Below are 22266 nucleotides of genomic sequence, written 5' to 3' on the forward strand. Positions count from 1 at the left end.
AGAATCACAGAATGTTAGGGATTGGAAGGGACCTTGAAAGATCACCTAGTCCAATCTCCCTGCTGGAGCAGGAACACCTAGATGAGGTTACACAGGAAAGTGTCCAGGCGGGTTTTGAATGTCTCCAGAGAAGGAGACTCCACAACCTCCCTGGGCAGCCTGTTCCAGTGCTCTGTTACCCTCACTGAGAAGAAGTTTCTTCTCATATTTAAGTGGAACCTCCTGTGTTCCAGTTTGAACCCATTACCTCTTGTCCTATCATTGGTTGTCACCGAGAAGAGCCTGTCTCCATCCTCGTGACACTCACCCTTTACATATTTATAAACATTGATGAGGATGTTTCAGAGATGCATACCCCTTGCTTATAGTGGTTTACAATCCTTAATTAATGTTATTGTGAAGTTTCTCTGAGATTATCAAGGTCAACTTCTAAGAAAAGGAGATAGTGTCAGAACAGGTGGGCTAATAGGCTTGTTGGTTGATGACTTGTAATAATTATACTCTTGAAGGTCATTGGATGTTGCATGCTTTTACATCATTCTGGGAAACCTGGTCCTTAAGGCAATAATTTTCCTCTCTAAATAAGCACAATAGTTAGGAAAATCCTCCTTTCAACAACAGCGCTTTCTTCCTTCCCAGCCCCCTCTATGGTCTGACTGGAGAGTCTGTAAATTTTAGAATTGTTAAAATACACAGCCCAATGGGTCTTAGCTAAATCTACCCCACAGAGAAATTTAATAAAACTTTTTTGTCAGATAAGAACTTTCTGTGAAATAATGCATGTAAAACATTCTTCCTTAAAATGTAGTGTCTTTTAAAAACATGAGCACATGTAATTGTCTTCACTCTTAGTCATAGAGTCATATAGTGGTTTGGGTTGGAAGGGACCTTTAAAGGTTGTCTAGTCTAACTGTGCTGCAATGAGCAGGGACATCTTCAACTATATCAGGTTACTCAGAGCCCTCTCTTTCCCATGATGGGCCATCTACCACCTCTCTGGGAAGCCTGTTCCAGCCTGTTCATGTAAAAAATGTCTTGCTTATATCTAGTCTGAATCTCCCCTCTTCTAGTTTAAAACCATTACCTCTTGTCCTATTGCTATGGGCTCTACTAAAAAGTCTGTCCTAATCTTTCTTGTAAGCCCCCTCTAAGTACTGAAAGGCCACAATAAATTCTTCCTGGGGCCTTCTCTTTTCCAGGCTGAACAACCGCAACTGTCCTCATAGGAGAAGTGTTCCATCCTTCTGATAATTTTTGTGGCCTCCTCTGGCCACTCTCCAGCAGGTTCTGTACTGAGGGCTCCAGAGCTGGACACAGGACTCCAGGTGGGGTCTCATGAGGGCACAGCAGAGGGGCAGAATCACCTCCCGTGACCTGCCAGCCACACTCCTTTTGGTGCAGCCCAGGACACAATTGGTCTTCAGGGCTGCAAGCAAACTTTGCCAGCTCATGTCCAATCTTTCACGCATCCATACTCCCAAGTCCTTCTCCACAGGGCTGCTCTCAGTCCATTCATCCCCCAGCCTGTATTGATATTGGGAGTTGCCCTGACCCAGGTGTAGGACCTGGCACTTGGCCTTGTTGAGCCTTGTAAGGTTCGCATGGGCCTGCTTCTCGAGCTTGTCCAGGTCCCTCTGGATGGCATCCTGTCCCTCAGGTGTGTCAGCTGCACCACTCAGCTTGGTGTCATCCACAAACTTGTTGAGGGTGCACTCAGTCCCACTGTATGTATCATCAGTGGACATATTAAACAGTACTGGTCCCAGTACAGACCATGTGTCAGTCTGCTGTGTGTCAGTGTTTTGCATCTACAGTGAAAGTGACTTACCTAGAATTACATTGTAATTTACAAGCAGGAGGTTAGTTAGAACTAAGATATAGAACTAAAATATATAGATACCAACCTCATAGCCTTTTATGAAGACATAATGAGGTGGATAGATGATGGCAGAGTGATGGATGTGGTCTACCTTGACTTCACTAAAGCATTTAACAGAGTCTCCCACAGCATCCTCACAGCTAAACTGAGGAAGTGTGGACTGGATGATCGGGTAGCGAGGTGGACTGTGAACTGGCTGAAGGAAGGAAGCCACAGAGTTGTGGTCAGTGTTGCAGAGTCTAGTTGGAGGCCTGTGTCTAGTGGAGTGCCTCAAAGGTCAGTACTGGGGCCGGTATTATTCAATATATTCATCAACGACTTGGATGAGGGAATAGAGTGTACTATCAGCAAGTTTGTTGATGACACCAAGCTGGGAGGAGTGGCTGACTGCTGGAGAGAGTCCAGCGCAGGGCAACAAAGATGATGAAGGGAGTGGAGCATCTCCCATATGAGGAAAGGCTGAGGGAGCTGGGTCTCTTTAGCTTGGAGAAGAGGAGACTGAGGGGTGACCTCATTAATGTTTACAAATATATAAAGGGTGAGTGTCATGAGGATGGAGACAGGCTCTTCTCGGTGACAACTAATGGTAGGACAAGAGATAATGGGTTCAAACTGGAACACAAGAGGTTCCACTTAAATTTGACAAGAAACTTCTTCTCAGTGAGGGTAACAGAGCACTGGAACAGGCTGCCCAGGGAGGTTGTGGAGTCTCCTTGTCTGCAGACATTCAAAACCCACCTGGACACATTCCTGTGTAACCTCACCTATGTGTTCCTGCTCCGGTGAGGGGTTTGGACTAGGTGATATTTCAAGGTCCCTTCCAATCCCTAACATTCTGTGATTCTGTGATATCCTGAGTTCTACAGCAAGAACTACAACCTTTTCCTAAAAATGTGATGTGGGAGTGTTTGAGATATCATTGTGAGATAACCAAAACCCAAGTCTTCCTAAAACCATTTGAAAGTCAGGCTTGGCTAAAACTGTGCAAAAATCTGTTAATCTTATTAGTAGCAGTAATTAATGACTATTTAATTTGTGTTGCCTGGTAGCATAAAGGGATGGGATATATTAAAAATAAAATCTTCTCACATTCCAGTGAGCATGTGTGGTCTCTTTGTCGGCAAAAAGATTACTTTCTCATATACACAATAGGTTTTCCACAGGAATGTCCACACTTATTTTAGAGGGACATAGATCCAAGCAATCTGATTAGCTTTCTTCCAAGTTGTCTGTGTAAATTATACAGAAAGTATGTCTCAAAGCTGAAGGCCTGCTGTAGAACATCTGGGATATATATATATAAAGGAGGAACACTTTTTTTTTTTGTCTCAGCTATGTTTTTATAAGACATTTCTTATCATGATTGCAACAGGGTTTTGAAGAAGAATAACACAGAGTGTGCTTGAAAGGACAGATTTGACAAACATTGGAGGAAGAACATACTAGTGTCGAGTGACTGATAAAAACATCAGCTGTATTTCCGCCTGGCTGTAAATAAAGAATTACAGACCAAACAGGCAACTGGCATCAGAGGATTCACCTCAGTAAACATTCTGAAGAAATGCCTATTGCTCAGGATTGGTGAAGAGATTCATATCCTGTGTGAGCTGATTCGAGTCGTTACCTGAATCTTGGCTAAAGGCTTAAACTATTTTTTTCAAAAAAAGTTCCAGTAACAATTCAGATCTCCTGTTTCTTATCTTGGCTGCATTATCTGTTTGTTTGACACCCAAAGAAATGAGGCTGCAAAAAATCTTATTCCTTTCAGGCACTTTGTATATATTCTCAGTTTCTTATTGTAATACTGATTTAAGGAATGGGAACATGGAATCCAGGCCCTGGGACCCTGGTTTGAGAGAAGACTCTGACATCCAGTAGTCTCATGCTGGAGTCAATGCCCCTGAAGTCTATGCACCACAAAACTGATCTTCCCTCATAGAGCAAGACTTACTGCCTGGATGCAGAAAACATGTTATTGTATGCTGGTGAAATTAGTCCAAATGCCAATTCAGAAGGGGAAAAGAAGGCACCAAAGTTTAGCAAGTGACCTGTGGTAGTAGGTGCAGGTATGCAGGGCCTGGGAGTTCTTCCACTGGTAAAATGGCCTGTTCAAACAGTTTTTTTAAAGTTTGTGTGATCACTAGCAGTGAATTGGTGTTCTATGGAAGTGAAGATGGTGTCTGAAGTTAGAGCACATAATTTGGACCCTGGTATTCTGTATTTGTCACTGATGTCCCATCCACTAGACAAGCTGTTTTGAAGCTTTTGTGTAACAAATGTTGAGCCTTTTAAGGGGAATTGTGTTATCCATGGTGCTTAAATACGTTTTTCAACAGATTTCTTCATTCAGTCATGTTTTCACTTCAATGTATTGGCAGAAACGTCCTTCTCAGCTTCCAGTGGTCCAGGAGGTTGGATATAGCATTGCAGAATGTGGTGATGTGAAGGTCTGTGAAAATACCAATTGCATCTGGAAAGGTATGTTCCAATATAGCAAATATTCTCATGCACATGGAAAATAAGATACAGCAGGCTATATCTATACTGGAAAAGCAAATGAATCTACCTGTTCCAGGAAGTGTTACAGAATAATAGAAAGTGGCTGAGATATACACTGCTTGGGGCTACTTCTAGAGCTCCCACCACCTTGTGAAGAGATAGTATTCCACCTCTTCAAGTGTGGTTATACCTTAGTATTTTACCTGGCTCTCCTTTGAGCCCCGTCTGACACATTGGTGGCCCTGAGACATTAATTTAAATTTGACTTTTCAGTTTCAGGACCCTACAAATAACAAGGAGTTGTGCTGCAGAATGGGCACAGGATATGTATTATATGAACTGTTGGGTACAGGAGAGTGCAAAACATGCACATATGGTGGGGTCTTGTTGCTCCTACATGTAGGGAAAGGTAGCTGAAGCCAACTGTCCCTAGCACTGCCTCGGGTTTCATCTGCAGGGGAACTGGTTAATTTGGTCCAAAAGATATCCTAGGAATGGATGAGCTTAAGGGAGCATGAATGATCAGTTAATTGGAAAACAGGTGGGATGTGAGGAACCAACCTGTGAAGTACTACAGGTATTCCTAGAGTTAAGTGAATATGAGGCAGTTCATTAAATATCAGACCAATAGTTTGTTTTGTTCTACCTTGGACAGGTGATTTGGTTTTGTCATCTGTCACTTTCTGCATATGACAGGTTCTTGCCAGTCAGTGCCTGATTCATGCTCATGTAAAAACAGTGAGAAACAGCTTCTTTATGAATCTGGAGTTCAGCTCCTATTGAAGAAGCTGCAGGTTCTGTGATAGATTTATATATTCCTTTGTTTTTCTTCTCCATGCAAATAAGACTAATTTCAGAACAGTCAATAGCAACAGTATAGGGATTACTCACGGTGTTTTTTTTTTATTGATTGCAAATGAATACATGTATAAGGAATACCAGGTTTTATTCCACCCACTTACTCGTTGATCAAGTGGTCTGGTGTGACAGTACTGACTACCACTTCCTGAGTCTCATTTAAGAAGTGACACAAGCATGTGAGAGCTGAAATCCTATCAAAAGTCAGTGATATCTGCAATAATACCCAGGCAAAATAACACAAAATGGTATAATTAAGCTTGATTTTCACTGATGAAAAAGCCTGTTATACACATTCGTGTATCTATGAAGTGTGTGAATAGGGCTGAAAGCGTGATCAGTATGAATTTTGGGTAGATGAATTGCTCAGAAGAGAAATCTGAAATGAGTTACAGAGATGATTTCATCCTTTATATCTCACTGCTCAATAACAGCTACCAATGTTAAAAACATTTTCAGAGTGTTTCAGAACTGTTGCTGTTCATCCAGCTGTTACAATTAAGTGCCTTAATTTTCCTGAATTATCTTACTTGGTTGGGTTCAGAAAGGTTTGCTAAAGTTTTCAAAAAATAACCAAAAATCTAGATATTAGCAATACAGATGTTTCTGTATGGAGAAATCTCATTGCAGTGACATTGGACCTTATTTAGGGTTAAAATGAAGTGTTACATATCCCATTGGGCAGGTCTGAGAAGGTTGTTCCTGCAAGCCTGCTTGATTGTTTAACTACAAAATTTTAGATACGGAAGAAAATATATGTGGCCTGCTTCTTGCTTATCTTCAGTCTTTATTTGGAGAGAGCAGGGGTACTGCAGCTGAGGGGGGGAAACATTTGTTGTCTGCCAGAAATTAATTTTGGGTTAGGGGGTAATATTGAGGACAGAGTAGGGAAGGACTGTGTGGAATAACTTCTCCACAGTTTGTCATTGGACTTCCACAGAGGGTGTTCTTGTGTCTTTTTAAGTTACAGAGCCCAAAAACTTTGTCAGTGGTTGGTTGTAGAGAGAAGTCTACAGTCTTTTGCTTCTGAAACTTTTGATATTAATTCTAAATACGCCTTTCTGGAGAATAATTCAAAAAGGAAGTCAAAACACAGAGAAGAGCGTAGAAGTGTGAATCTCCATCTTTTTTTCTCTGCATGTTACAGGAAGATAATTTCTTACACATATAAAGTTAGCATTAAATGATTCATAGTGCTAATGATCTGTCTTTTTTTTTCTATGATGTTGAGGAGTCCTTGCAGCATAATGCTGACAATGACCGCAAAGGTTGACTCTTCTGCTTCCTTGTATGTGTATTTGCTTTTGTTTCTTGGTTATGTGTTGTCACAAGCTCAGTGTGCTTTGATCGAAGAGCGTGTGCTTTAAAAACCTTTTCCTGTGGTTAGGTATTGATGGGGGAGACCTTTGGGTGGGAAACTAACACCAGAAAGCAACAATGTTAATTGCTCTATGAGGGGATTTTGAAATGAGAGCATCATGTGAAATGTTCTGCTACCAACAACATTTGACAGAAAACTACAGAAAACAACAAAAAGCCCCACATTCTGTATTGAGCTGTGGTACCATTTAAACAGAATATAGTGGATCCTATTCTCTATTCTAGCTGACTGAATTCATGCAGGTTTGAAAAAGGTGGTAAAAGGTGACTTTCACCTAGATAGTGTCTCTAGTGTTTTGAGCCTTCTCAAGTTAAATTAGATCCTGCTAGTGTCCTCGGGACCATTGAGAAGCAAATACAGTGAGAATGTGAAAGGCTTAGGCCTGAGGAAAAACTAGTGGTGTTTTGCATTACTGATTAATGTATGATGAATCTTCAAATACAGGTTGCCAAGAGGGGACCCAGAATGAATTTAGAGCTGTTACCATCATGAAGCCTTCCATACCACTGGAGCCTGAAGTGAGGTTTCATATTACTGGCTTGCGCAATGATTACTGTAAGTTTCTCCTGTGTGGTGTTTTTTGCAGATATCAGGAATGCTTATGTATGTTTCAAGAAAGATGGTGAAGTCATCTCCCCTTCACATAAAATGCAAACTCTGCAGGATATATGCTTGATGTCATTTTTCTTAAAAGGATGCGTCTTTGAAAACTACCTGTCCCAGGACAGAGACATGACTGATCAAACCCTAGAATCAGTACTACCTAACTCTCATGCAGTTTCATTCAGTTGTAGATCTCAATATGTTTTTCAGATCAAACCAATATACTTACCTCTGCTTAATTAAGTTAAATGTTTCAGCTGTCAGCCTTGGATATCTAGCAGCCAGTCAACATAGCAGCAACTTTATTGTGCAGACTTTGAAATCTTGTGCTTTCAGAGATGCTGGTGACCTTGTCTGGTCTGTATGATAGATAACCTTCTGAACTAAATTCTCACTTATGTCTCTGGTGGTGCACAGGCAAAAATTAAACATGCACACGTTACACATGAGCCCATGTGGATCTCTGGTCTACAACAGCAAATACGTATTTTAATGCTTCGTAAGATTAACAAACAACTTTCTAATTGCAAGTGTTGTAATCATCCCTGTGAAGTCTTTTCCAACATATCCTTGCAAGTGCTCATATATATCTATGAACAGGACAAAGGTTTATTTGTATGTTTTGTGTACTAGGTACGTCCCAAGTCTAACAGTACTAACAGAAGTCTTTCAAACTGATATCTTAATACTAAGTTATAGATGCAACTACCAGGACTGTAGTCAAACAGCTGACTGACAGATTTAGCTATTTTTCAGAGTGATCTTAGTTACTGAAATATGATGTCAGACCTTGGTCTGTGGTAACAATCTTCAAACAATGCTTCAGGGATCAGACAAAATGACATTTAAGCTGCCCTAAATGCATAGCTGAGGATTTTCCTTGACACAGGAGAGTTCGTAGGTTCGTATTTAATGTTCGTATTTAATGTTACATAATGTTACATACCAACTTCTTCTGGCCTGCCTGACACAGTAGGCTGTTCTGAGGCTAATCACTGTAGTGACTTGCTTTGCCAGGATCTAGAAGTCCAATGCACCCAGCATCAGGCCAGTGGAAACAGTATTTCGATCATATACTTGCTGAGCAAGCTCTGAAGTGAAGGAGCACTGAATTTCCCTAATTCCTTTCTGCCTTTTTTTCCCTATCATATGCAGGGTAAATGTTATCATTAACCTGAGGATGTAAGACACACTGTACCATATAGACTCTCCTATGTCTTTCTCAGTAACATGAATTACCTTGGAATAAGGGTGGTTTTGGAACTGTAGTGGTGGAGAAGCCTCATTTGTGGTGGCAGAAATTGAGTGAGGTGGCAATCCAAAATGCAGGGTTATACACTAAAAAACCCCAGTGGAGAAGTTGTAAGTCAAATCCTGCTGTGCAAACATAACAGTTTGTAGAGATTAGCCTTGTGAAGACCTTGGCTTGTTCGAGATACTCTCCTTCATGTAGGAGGAATACTTGCTAGTAATGGTTTCATAGGAGCATTCCCTTGAAGTTTTTCCATAGCTATTAAAAAAAAAAAGCCTCTCTCCCCCAAACCATACTTCTGCTCACCCCATCCTATAACTTACAACTTTTTTGCAGTAATTTTTAGTAGCTTTCTTCTAGATCTAAACATACTGGACTGGAGCCTTGAAAATCTCATTGCTGTTGCTGTAGGACCTGCTGCACACATCTGGAATGGAGAAACTCTTCAAGCCATTGAAAGAATTGGTTTGAATTCCAGTTCCAAGTACATTTCATCTCTGTCTTGGATAAAAGAAGGAACTTGCCTTGCAGTTGGCACCAGTGATGGAGAAGTGCAAGTACTAGATAGTTTACTTTTTTGTCTTTCTCCATTTTCACCTTAAGTGGCCACAAGACAATTTGATACTGATTTCTTTTCAAGGAAACAAATGAAAAAGATAGTCTAAACTACCAAACAACTCTACTGGAGACAATATATAGCACTTGCCTGTATCACACTGCACCTTACTGAATGGCTTAGTGATATCCAGTGTTATCTATATGTTATGGAGCCTCTGAAGCTACTAGAAAGCTGATGACTGAATTAATGATCCAGTTGTTCAGAGACAATCAGATTTTTTTTTTCCACTAGTAATAGGACCTGTTTCATTAAATTATTTTACTCAGCACAGGCTGTTTTTTCTTGTATCTCTCTTGCTAAGATTGCTGTAGTGACCAGTGCCTGAGAACTCATGCCAACACTCTCCTTATGGGTTCGCACAAAATAATTTTACTTCAGTCTGATTATATACATACCTCTCAGGCTGCTGTTGTAGGACAGTCCTATTATCAAGAGATTTTTATGGGGCTTTGGCTGAGATGCTAGATAATATTGGGAGCTACCTGCTGGAGTCCTGAGTCAGCAATGTGAAGGTACTGAAGACCAGTGCTTTCAAGTGTGGACTGCCAGATACTGACATGTAAATAAATAGCCTTAAACTCAGAGATGTGCATTCCTTTCAATCCTGTCTGACTTCAGCATCAGTGACATAGGTGCCAAAATTTGGAAATACTTCTTGTCTTACTTGTGAAATAAATGAACTTCAGATTGTCTGTTTGTCAAATCAGAACTGGGCAGTGGCTTGCTTGCAAACAAATGAAGAGAAAAAATATCTTTTTTTCTATTTGTTGTTAAATTTATATTTCTTGTTTGTTTTCAATTGGCAGCTGTGGGACATTGAAACCAAGAAGAGGTTGAGAAATATGTTTGGTCACTTGTCTGTAGTTGGAGCTTTGAGCTGGAATCATTACATTCTGAGCAGGTGAGTGGTATAATTCCAGAAAGAATCCTGCTGCTTTTGCTTAGACAAATGTCCCATTTGTTTTAACTGTTTTCATTGTCTTTGCTTAAAGGTGATTTATCGTGTCCCTCTACTTATCGGCCATCTCAGAAATCACATGTAGATTTACTTTGTGGCAGTAAGGCAGCCAAATGGGATTTAGCCCGTCTCTTTAGTCTCTGTTTCTTACTCTCCTGCCAGAAAGCTGTCACCACTAGCAGAATTTCACTACAATGTGGAGGCTGTGGCTCTGTTGTTATATTGTCTCCAGTGGGTCTGGACTCCAAAAATCATAGCCTGCCTGGTGCCAGGGAGAGGACATGTAGTTTAGACTGCTATTCTATTGATATCAAGACTACATCTGTTTTCAGATGCACAGTGAAACTCAGCTGTGTGAGTTGTACACCTCTCTATCTGTGCATTTGCAAGAGAAGGTCAGCTAATTGTTATTCACAAGCCAAGGAGGACTGAAGTGGTTGACCGTTGCTTTGCTAAGGGTGAATTTTACACTAGCTGGTGCATATTTTATATTTAGGGATCATTTCAATATGTGGACTCAGATGAGAAAGACCAAGTGAATTCTTTTGTGTTTTTTTCCCTCCCACTTTCTGTTTCAGGTCTTTGACTCAGATTTGAAGGGGCTGAGGGGAGGCTGGTTTCTGATGGACGCTTTTATGGTTTTAAAATAATGTGTTAGTCCACCATTTTACTTAAATGCTGAAATAGTAGCAAGGGTGGAATAACTTTATTGTTAAACTCAAAATTAAACTAGTATCTCTGGATAGGAATGCCAGGGGTAGTTTTATTCTGATTTCACAAGACCATCTGCCTTTTGGTTGTATTAGGTCTGCTGGGTGGAGTGAGGTGCAAGTATACCAGCTGAGTGACCAGTTAAGAAAATGCTGTTGCTGGAGTAGGTGTGCTGGGTGGGTTGTTACAAGGATGCAGCTAGAACATCCTGCCAATGCCAAGTGGCATAACCGTATTATGCACTAGTTTCAATTTGCATTTCAGCTTGTCCAAAGGAGTGAAAACAACAGATAAATGGTGATAAAATTCAGTGTGAACCTGTGAACTACGGTTATGGTTGACAGATTAAGTTGAGCTAACATTTATTTCTCTTGCTAGGTTTGAAACTAACCAGTTGATTTTAACATTAAGGCAGAGTTAAAGTATTTGTATAAGTGGAAAAAAAGACGTGGAGTTAATAATTGTTGTTACTAAAATGAAAGCAGCGTTCTTATAGCAAACCTCACTCTGGACAATTGATACTTTGGAATTGCATACTAATTTCAGTGGTTGAAAATAGACCAACAACATATCATCATGGACCTGTAAATAAATTTCAGTACCATAAATTAACCCATCAAAAATTTTGTTTGCTTCTCTTTGTCTTTAACAAAGCAGATGCCATCTTCTGCATCAAAACCAAGAAATTCTGATTTCTTTTTATGCCAAGTGGAAAAAATGTTCTTTCAGCCAGGGTTCTCAGGAGCCTTGTTCATTCCCATTCATACCACTAGAATTACTGAATATCTTAATATGGCCAACACTGGCAATTCAGTTCTGGTTCTCATGGTTAGATTTTCTGCTTGTTATTTAGGGAGAATGTCTATAAATCTTCAGGAGGCAAATGTTGATGCCTTTGCATATAGTGTAGATATTCCCATGTATCTTCATAGATAAAGATGCGCTCAGTATTCACTGGAGCACTGCTTGGTTGGAATATTTCATGCTTTTATGAACTTGAAGAGGTTGGCAAGTCCATAATGCAAGCACAATAGGATCATTCTTGCAATCAGTAAATTTGTGTGTGCATTTTTAGAGCTTCTACATCAGTCAAGTTGCATCTGAAAAATCTTTAAGAGCCAGTATAGGAAAGTCTCTAGTTATTATCACCTTAAATTAATTTATTGCAGTGGTGTCTGATAGCTGTACCTCAGATGCCCAGAAAGACGTTGAACTTGCTGATTTTTTCAGTGTCAGGAGAATAGTTGGAAGTGTGAATTTCCAGCAGTAAGCTGTTCCGTTTTGTCATACATTCAATGTAGGTAGGATCCTTATTAAGGGAGGAAGAGAAAATGCACTGCAAGGAATTTGCAATATTTTCAGTTCAACTCTGCTGTGGATGTGTAAAGCTTGTATCCAGGAGCTAAGCTGTAGCTTAGCTTCCAGGCAGTGTTTATTTCTTCCTTTGGCAGGGTGGTGGGACTGGCTGTAGAACCATGCATCCATTTCCTAATAGGCAATTAGTACAGCAATGTCAAGCTGTGCACATTTTCCTTAAGCCTGAAAGTGGGAGGGAGAAAGGGGACAAGGGAAGGGACAGAACTAAAGAACACACTGTTACTCGCTATGCAGTTTTACACTGTCTCTTTGAGCATGCAGTCATAACTGGCCTTGAGAAAAATCACCTTGCAAAACTATTTTTCATGAAGAACGTGAAGGAGTTTACATTAAATGGCTTAAGAGTTGAAGAGATGCAGATTAGTGGCATACAATGCAGTACGGCTTCAGGGAAATGAAAACAATGAGAGAGAACAGGTATTCTGCCTGGCTTGAGCTGATCAGTTGCTTGGCTCTGTTCTGTTGGCAGCCACCTCTACAGTCAGGGTGTGCTTTCTGTGTTTCCTTTTACTGAAACACTGTTGTTCTGCAGACACATCTCACCCTGATGTGGTTTTGTTCTGAAACCACTGAAGACACATAGGTGTGATGACATAGCTTGTCTTCTCTAACATTAGACGCATGCTGTCTTCTTTTATCTACAGCGGTTCACGACTAGGATCTATTCATCACCATGATGTTCGGGTTGCTCAGCACCATGTCGGGACTCTTTGCCAAAACAAACAGAGCATTTGCAGCCTAAAATGGTCACTAACCAACCAGTTGCTGGCAAGTGGGTCTAGTGATGGTATATTGAATATCTGGCCTGGTGACCCTGGTGTGAAATTGCAGTCACAGCCATTGAAAACCATACCTCATTCCTCAGCAGTTAAGGTATATGGTGAAGAAACGTCTGCATTTCTGTATTTGCTCTCATGAAATAACGTTGGTATGGACAGTTAGAGAATTTTTCAAATTATCTTACTCATTCCTGTTAGTTTCCTCTCCCTTGACTGTGATGCAGTTAACTTTAAGACCAGTTCTCCTAATTCCAAGTCACAAATAAAGAATAAACATGAGGGACTTTAATCAGGAAATTTTACTGGATTAGTAGTCCTTTGTAAATATAATTCCAAATAGAAATAAAATTTACACCCTTCTCTGTTTTGCACAGGAAGCTTTTGTGGCACAATACTTACAAGATAACAAACAAGGTCTTTCCATTTTTGGAGTTTTGGAAAATTCTCTCTGCTGAAATTATTTTAAATATGAGGGTTTTTTTGCCTTCATGCCTATATTTTCATGTCATTGCTGGTAGCAAAGAATCTGAAGTAAGAAACTGGAAAAGAAACAACTTAGATTTTTCATCTATATGAAATCCCAGTCCGTGTGAGAGAGAGGACAGATACCAGCAATAACAGGCAGGGGAGTCCAACATTTATAGCTGTTTATCCTTCCTGAAAAATCTGAGGCTGGCCTGAAGAGCTGGTGTTAAAGGGTCAGAGGAGGTTATTGAAGTAGGTGGAATTCATTTCTTAGTAGCTTTTCTTCAGGTAGAGTCTAGGTCTTAGGGATGTCCTGGAAATATCTCTGAAGCAAACAGGTCTCCTGTAAGCCCCGTAAGTCATGTTGTTCAGGCTTCTGTGATGGCTTGGCTTAGGCAGTAAGACTGTACCTTGCTGAGTTCTTCTGGTACTGAGGTGTGAATCTGTGGCCTGTGAAGGAGTAAGCAGAAAAACTGGAATTTTATGAGCATATGTGGGACAATGTAGGCTACTGTGAAGCAATGGTAAAGGAAGGAGCATTTGGAGTTTTGCGATTCTGCATTGCTCTGTGTGTATGGAGGAAGATCATGTAGGTTAAAAAAAATCCAAAAATACATTCTGGGTGCTTGTAGCAGTTCACTTTTCCAACTAAACTTTAAGCAAAATCTGCTCTTTTTTTTTTTTTTTTTTTTTTCAGCTAACCTCTTAGTCTGTTCTGATATCTGTTTTGTTTTTTTCTTTAGGCTGTGAACTGGTGTCCTTGGCAGTCCAAAATCCTTGCTACAGGGGGTGGAATGAAAGATGGGGTTTTGCGTGTCTGGGACATAAATCGGGAGAAAATCATCCAAAGTGCAGCTACAGATTCTCAGGTGAAATGATGAAATGTCTGCATACTTAGACTGTACTCCTCTTGTATAGCTGTGCTCATTTGGCAAACTCTCACTGACTTCGAGGGTGGTTCTGCGGTCAGAGAAACAGCAGGATTTTCTGTGGATGTGCAAGTGTGCTACATTCGGCACTGCAGTGTGTTATTGGACTCGGAAGCAGTTTGTTCCCATTCACCACTTGTGTCTCCACACAGAAGTGATTGAAGAGGGGGTGGTCTGACAGCCAGACAGTTCTCATCATATTTTCCTTATTGGCAATAGTAGTTTTGGCCAACACTCTTGGTGTGGAGAGAATATTGAGGGGGAGGGAAGATTCCCAGAGTGCTGGGGTGAGAAGAGGTGCAAGAGTCAGAGGGCAAACATCTGTCTCTGGAGTTTGAATATTAGGAGACAGAGGAACAGATTCTCAGCTGAAGTGAAGCAGCATAGCTGTCGATTTTCCCATAGCTATTACAGCTTAGCTGAGGATGGGTTTGAAGGGCTTTGGTTTTATATTCTGCGCTATTATCACATTTAGATAGGACAATAAAGCAACTGTACTTCTAAGCGTCGTAAGAAATGAAACAATCCTTCTAAATGAGTAAATATTCTGCTGGGACTATTTTTCGGTAGCTTGTTTAAACATTGTAGATAACATTTCAAATCTACTGAATGATGCATGTTGACCCTTTCTAAAAACTAAAGCAGAATTTTAAATTGCAATAGATTTGTTCCCTGCTCTGGTTACCCAAAACCAGTGAAGTGATGACTGGACAAGGTCTTCCTGGAAATCAAATGAAAATATGGAAGTATCCTATGCTTATCAATTCATCAGAACTCTATGGCAAGTATTTCAGTTAATAGTTTGAACTATTTTGGTTAACTATCTGTCTAATGAGTGTGTTTTTGCAAGTGCATACCTTCTGCATTTATGTAAAATAGAGTTAAAAGAGCAGTTGCCTACACATCCTCCCTCTGCCTACACACATGGTTCATATGCACAGTTCTGATCCATGTGATATTAGAGGTTGACTTACTAAGATAATGGTATAAGTTGCTCCTGTAAAATTCCTTGGTTTCGATGATGGGATTCTCTCCTATACGTTCTAAGGCCATTCCAGGTGCAAGATGTGATTTCCACTTCTCCCTGAGGCTTACTAGACATGGACTGAGTGTGCTAATGTCATGTTGCTTCCAATATATCCTAGGCTGATCGCCTTCTGGAGAACTCAGACTAGATGCGGTTCTTTAGTTTTGCAACTCATTATGGAAGGATACTGAACCAATTCCTCCTGATGTTTGAAGTAAACCTCCATGTGTTATTCAGAGCTCTCTGCACTTTAATGAATGACTTTGGCTGTGAAGCGACGCTGTGCAGCGTGTTTCCCTTGTACTGAGCTGGCAGTCAGAGGAAGCTGAGTTTGCTTGCAGCTCTGTATTGGTCCATGGAACTCTGGGGCTGCACTACACATAAAAGCTTATCCTTGTTATTAAGCCTCCTTTTTTCTGATGCTTGCTGTCACTCCTATCCATTAACTTTTACTTGTTTAAGTGTTAACTGAGGAGATCCAACAGAAGCATCTGAAGTTAAAAGAAAATACACGTTATTTGCACACTGGCTGCATTTCACGTGTATAGTTGGTTTTTCACACTCACAAAATTTGGCTAAAGAAGCTTTGGATTTTTAATCTAACAGCTGATATGTACAAATACTCTTTGTACCCTATTGCTACATTTCAAGGCATTTATTAAATTTGTAGTTTATTAATTTCCAGCTATACTGGGAGGCTGTCCTTGGAACCAGTGACTTGTGTGGAACCAGGGACTTGGCTTCAACACTAGCCTATAAGAGGAAAGCACAGGGGAGTCAAAATAAAGATGGACAGAAGAGAAAAGGCAGCAGACATGTGTGCATCTGATTATGCATTATTCATGTGTAATGCTGCTTGTCTGTGCTGCTTTTACTTCTGTATCTCCATTCATGTATAGCTCTTAAGGTCATATCCTTTGATATTCTCAGAAATGATCTGGAAAGTGACATGATCATTAGTCATAACTACTGAAGCTTGAGGTTTCTCAAATCTTTGTAGGTCTTGAATATACTCTTTGAAACGAAACCTAGATTTACTCTTACCTTTGAGAATTGCAAATGGTGTAAAACATTTACCATATAAGTCAAATGCATTGGTAGTTTGATGAAGCTGGAGGGGGGTTACATATCATCCTGTTTCCTCTTCAGTTTACTTATCTGAAAGATAAACTGATTTTCATGAACAAAAGGCCAGATAATTGTTACATAGATATATTCCCTCTTCTGAAGATTCCTTTTACCTTACTATAAGCAATTGAATATTTCAAGAAATTGTGAATGTATCAAAATATGTTCATCACTGCGATGAATGATTTTGAGATAGTTCTAAATCAGCCTCAGACACCCTTAGCGCCATGAGTTTTACACCCAAAGAAATGAACTGATAAATCATAACTGAATCTCATTGTTTAATCCTCCTGCAAAATGCTGAAGACCTCAGCTAACAATGAAGCACTGTCAGCTAATGTTGAGTACATCAGTAATTGCGATTGCCTATTACTGGGCATATTCAGAACAGAATAACAGCTAAAAGACAGTAACCTTTTTATAGCACTGAGTCCATTTTTGAGATACTTGTCATAGAACTATTAGAGTCATTTACTAGAAAAAAATATTAATTTTTGATGTAAATGTCCTCCCCTTAGAAAAGTTGTTATAGAACAAAGAAAACAAAATACGTAATTGCTTTGAAAAGTATCTGAATGTGATCTTGAAATTATGAAATAAAAACCTAGCCCTCTCCACGCAGAAAGCATGAAAATGGATAACTTCGGCTTTTTTGATTTTTCTCTATCCCCTTTCATATGTTTTTGACTGAAAATATTAATCAGATTTCAGTCAGTGTTGTGGATAGTTTTGAATTCCTTCAAAGACTGCACCTCCAGCTCTTCCTTCAAAGTCGCTACAGACACTGAATGGAGACAGTGTAAAGAATTCACCAAGTTGTAAACTCATGGTCTTAAATACGGACAAATATCATGTGCACTTCAATAATATTAGAAAGAGCAAACCCTGAAAATTAATCTCCACTGAAATAATTTAGTGGTGATGTTCTCATAACTGAGTTCAGGTGGGACACACATTACTCAGCATCAGGACAGCAGATATTTACTTTTAGTCACAGTGGCTCCAGAGAGCCATTGTGGCAGCTTCACAAAGTTAGGGCAGACCGTCCATCTACAACAGTCCTATGGATCTTCAGCAGGTACCATTGTGACTAGTACCACAGTTTCAGAGGGCTTTACAGTTCCTCACATGTTTATCTTCATAATATTATTTTGAGCTAGTGATGTGCTGTCCCCATTGTGTTTATGTGGAGTTCGGGTACAGATGATGGGAGGACACAGGTCATTTACATTCATTCAAGTTGGTCACCCAAGACTTCCTGCCTACCTTCACGCTTCCTTTTAGGATGTGGTTCATCTGGTCTGTTTTAGATGAGATACAGTCAGAAGTTTTTTTTTTCCCATTGTGTGACCAGTTCAGCTGTATGATTGTCAGTAACTCACCCAACCAGAGAAGCTAATTGCCAGTAACTTACGAGTGCAAAGGCTTCTAATTTCTCATGCCCCTGTGTGCCTAAAAGCCTCACTGGTTTGCTTGGCATTGACATTGTGCTAGATGATATAAGAGAGCAGAGGTAAATACAGGTCTCAACTGTCTCAGTTTAATACGAGACTCTCTCTCCCTTCAGTTCAAATTCAGTTGCTTCTGCTGAGAGAGATACTTGTATAACCAGATTAATGAGTTTCGTACATTCTTTGTGCTGCTAGACTGGGGTATCTTCTGGCCTTCAGTGTCTGGCTCCCAAAGTTTACTACAACTGTGGATAAACTCAATATACAATTCCAATACGTTATTCAGTGGGTTCGCTGTTAAGAGATCTCCTTAACAGTAATAACTGAGCAGCTGGAGACACTATCTCATGGTTGTTGGATCAACTGCAAACTGTCTGCAAGGCGTGTGCAGCCAGATGGGAAAGCTCATCAGTGAGACATGTTAGCAAACAGAGATTGGACTGATGTTGTAAATGCAGTGGAGAATAAAGAGTTCATGTTCAATGTTATTCTTTGACAGAAATGTCTTCTCAATGTGGTGCAGTCCTGGCAGTTAGAGCCTGGTCCCTAATAAGAAAATATTGCCTTAATCTCTTTCTTAATGTGAAAATATTATATAGACAATGCCAGCTCCACATCCTACGCAACATTGTGAGCTGCTACGGTAAAAGTGGAAAAAGCCACACTGTGTGTGGGGGTGGTGAACTGACATAACCAGTGTAGAATTGTGATGTATCTTTGCATTTTTGGCACGTATTTTGTTTTACAGGTCACGAAGGGAGAGTCCTGCATATAGCCCTGAGCCCAGATGAGAGCAGACTCTTTTCTGTTGCAGCTGATGGGATAGCTTCTCTGTGGAAATGCCATGAGTCTGGGGAGAGCAAGCACAACAGCAAAGGCTTTTTCTAATGGTTATCTGAGCTCATTCTTGTGACTTCTCTTCCTTGAAAGCAAGCGGTTAAATGAACTTAGCCAATTCAACAATTCAAAAAATGTGTGTTCCTTCCAATGGAAACATGGCAAAAGACAGTGCAATTTTGTGAAGAGAAAGCAATTTTCCACATCAATCCATCATGTGAAATTTTAGTAGCTTGTCTTAATTACCCTAAAGGAAAAATATTGTAACTCTGAAGAATGGCACCATATTTATTTTCATTAAACTATCAAGCATGGATGGAATCCACCTTGTAATCAAATGCCAGCATAAAGTCTTAGATCCTGCCTTTAGCTGTGATTGTTGTGAGTAATTTTACATCATCTTAGTGTCCCTGTTGGGAACCACATGTCAGTGTAAATTGCCTCAAATCATTCAAAGGCCAAGATCAGCAGAGACCAGTCCAGGTGACTGTATTGTTCTATATATCACATAGATCATAGTACAGAATCTGTGTAAACATTTATAGAGATCTAGATTAAATATATAACTGTAATTAAATATAAACGATGTATTGGGAATTTTTTTTGTATTGGTAATGATAACTAGCTTAATTAGAAAACTGTCTTTATTGGATTTTGAATAGTTTCCTCTCTTTAAGCCCACCTACTGTGTTTTACAATGATTTAAAATATAAATAATTGCATAATAATTCTATTATTATACATAATTCTGTAATAAACTGGTTAGTAAGCCAGATGGACATAGTCGAAGAAGCATGCTGTTTGAAACAAACACAACACTTAGTTCATTCATTCCTTAAGGGTACCAGTTTAATTTGGGGTGTCAGCAAACCTGGCAGCTGTCACCCTCTTATGAATTTTATTTAGTGCTCACAAGGACCAAACCTCTTGGACTTTAGCAGAAATTTGTCTGTGTAAGACATGTACATTGTCAACAGCTAAGGAAGGATGTCAGGACTGGTCTTCAGATGCTATTCAGATGCAACTCAGCAGTGGTATTCAAAACGTATTCTATCCACAGACTTCTTTGGAGCTTTGCTGTCGTTTTTAGGAATGAGGAGGGGCAAGGTATAAGGATTCACTCATGCATTTGTATATGAAAAGCCCAGTGAGCTCAGGAACTCATATTGATTGCATTTCTTTAATTTCTTTTCTGCTGGAAATTTAATCAGAATATTTCCTGTAGCTGGGGAAAAATGGGAGATTAGGGGAGCGTCAGCCCCTGGAACATGAAGCTGTGATCAAATGCATGAAAAGAGAGAAGCAGACGTTACAGGGGCACAAATATCTCTGGAAATGAATGTGAAACTGTCATGTCTTTAGTTCCCATCATTTTTAAAACCTCATCTTCTGCTGTTCATAAATCACGTGGTTGCTAACTTTAGGTCTGGAAGGTTGAGACCACTAATCTTTTTTTAACTAGTAAGATGTTAGTTTGTGATAAGTCTGCTACTAAACTGCTGGTTTCTGATGTCATCTTGTGTGGTCTTCAACAAAGCAGGTTAGAAAATGGGAACGTTGATTATCAGTTGAGAAATGACTGTCAAGAAGCTTGTATCTAAGAATGCAAAATAACTTTCACTATGCCTGTCTTATCATATGAGCTTGTTTGTTGCAGCAAATTTTATCCAGCATTTAGAATGTGATTTAAATGTTGAAAGTAGTATTTCAAATAATTTAAAAGATTTTTTAAATGTTAAAAACATTTATTCTCTTTTGAATGGGAAAAAAGCAGTGGAATTAGTTTTTTTACTCATCTGTTTTTCAGATTGTCCCAGAAATTAATTCACTTTCTTTTGATGATACCTGAGTGCTGGTTTGCCCAATACAGGAAAGAGATGTACAACACAGGATGAGGGACTATGGTGGGGAAGGAGCTGGTCAATATTGAAGCTAAGCATGTTTTGTTGGATGCTCAACCGTCAAAATAAGAAAATATGTTTCTTTCAGACTGAGAAGTGCTCATGTCTTAGACAATGCTTTTTCATTGTTAAGTAGTCAAGCTGTGCTGTCTCAGAAGTGCTTAACATGATATCTCAAAGTGGAAGAACTCGCTGATTTCTGTAGAACTAAACATTAGCCTATAAATAAGAGAGAATCTTGTATGTGTGACCTGTAGCTCTGTTCTGGGAACATGTCTGAGGAAGCATGCATTTAAATTCCACACTGTGACTAATCTGCACTGAAATTAAACATATACTGGAGTGCCTTTTCTGGATGTGCTTCTTTTCTAGACAGGTTCCATTACTTTCAGTTTCTTTCACATGGCAAATATCTATCTTTCCGTAATAGGAATTTGAGAACTTGAGTAGGCAGCATGATTCTGCTTCATCAGTCTTTTGCAGGTAATGTTGCTGAGTACTGGTAGGTGTAGAGTGTCCAGTTTCTGAAAGCAGATCATTCTTGTTTCGCAGCTGCATTATTCTGCCAGTGCAAACATGTGAAGTCTTGGGCAAAATGTGAAATCCTGACTTCGTCCCTGTAGAATATGGCATATTTTTAGCTCATTGCCTGTAATGTGCCTGGTATATCATTCAGTCCCAGACTGAGACAGAAATCGAAACCCATTTCTGAGAGGTAAGCTTGTTCTGCACCTGATATCTGTATGCACTAAAGGCTGAGTTCCAGAGGTGACACAAAGGATTAAGTAAAACTTAAGTTGCCTGAACTCAGGCCATCATGCCCACAGTCCTGTCCAAGGTCAAGGACTGTGTAACACAAGGAATCCAAAACTTCAGGACAAAAATCATTTTTATAGGAGAAAAAAAATCATTACTCTTGCAGGGCGCTTGACTTCCCAGGTATACCAGTATGACAGTGTGATTGTCTGTAATGCAACAAAATGGATTAAAGGAACTCAGGCTAGGGAATCCTTTTGTTCCTGCACATAAATGCAGTAAATAGTCTCTATCAGACAGTCCCCTGTTCTTCAGCCACCATGTGGTCTGACTTGATGCTGCCTACATAAATGTTTCATTAGTTTATGTAATGCAGTTTATACCTGTCCATATCCCCCAAGTATCTGATATACTCACAGTGAGAAGAAATTGTTACATTCTAGATGTCAAAATTACGTAGAATGATCAAAGCATTTTTCTCAGCTAGTACCTAAACTTGCATGGGCTCCAGCCCGTAGTGGTAGAGCTATGCAGGGAATGGGTTCATGCCTCTTGGTCAGAGAAAGTCCCAGCCTAGATGAAACTCAGTTCCATCTCCTTGCTTCTGCTTTGTTCCTCAGCTTTCCACCACTGACAGTAGTGACAGGGGCTTGAATATTTTGTTTACCATGTAAGTCCAATACCATTGGCTCATTTTGCACAATTTAATAAGTAACACTCATGTAAAAAAAATAAGTTTTTAAAGTATTTTGGGGTAGATCCTAAATTTCAAGCTAGAGGAGGAAAGCTGCATGTTTTTTCTTGCACATTTCTTCATGCATTTTAAACTTCTCTGTGGTCAGAACCTCTCCTTCCT

General features: G+C 39.8%; 1 protein-coding gene across 1 annotated transcript; it reads left to right on the forward strand.

The window, feature by feature from the left end:
- Nucleotides 1-4245: 4245 nt before the first annotated feature.
- CDC20B (cell division cycle 20B) lies at nt 4246-18804 on the forward strand (the record flags this gene model as incomplete). Its single annotated transcript, XM_082074198.1, has 8 exons — nt 4246-4357; nt 7062-7172; nt 8833-9029; nt 9898-9992; nt 12782-13010; nt 14125-14250; nt 14974-15091; nt 18665-18804. 8 exons carry the CDS (start codon nt 4246-4248, stop codon nt 18802-18804), a joined length of 1128 nt encoding a protein of 375 aa, XP_081930324.1.
- Nucleotides 18805-22266: the final 3462 nt, after the last annotated feature.

The sequence above is a fragment of the Streptopelia decaocto genome, assembly GCF_964273445.1.
Source record: "Streptopelia decaocto genome assembly, chromosome: Z".
NCBI lineage: Eukaryota > Metazoa > Chordata > Aves > Columbiformes > Columbidae > Streptopelia > Streptopelia decaocto.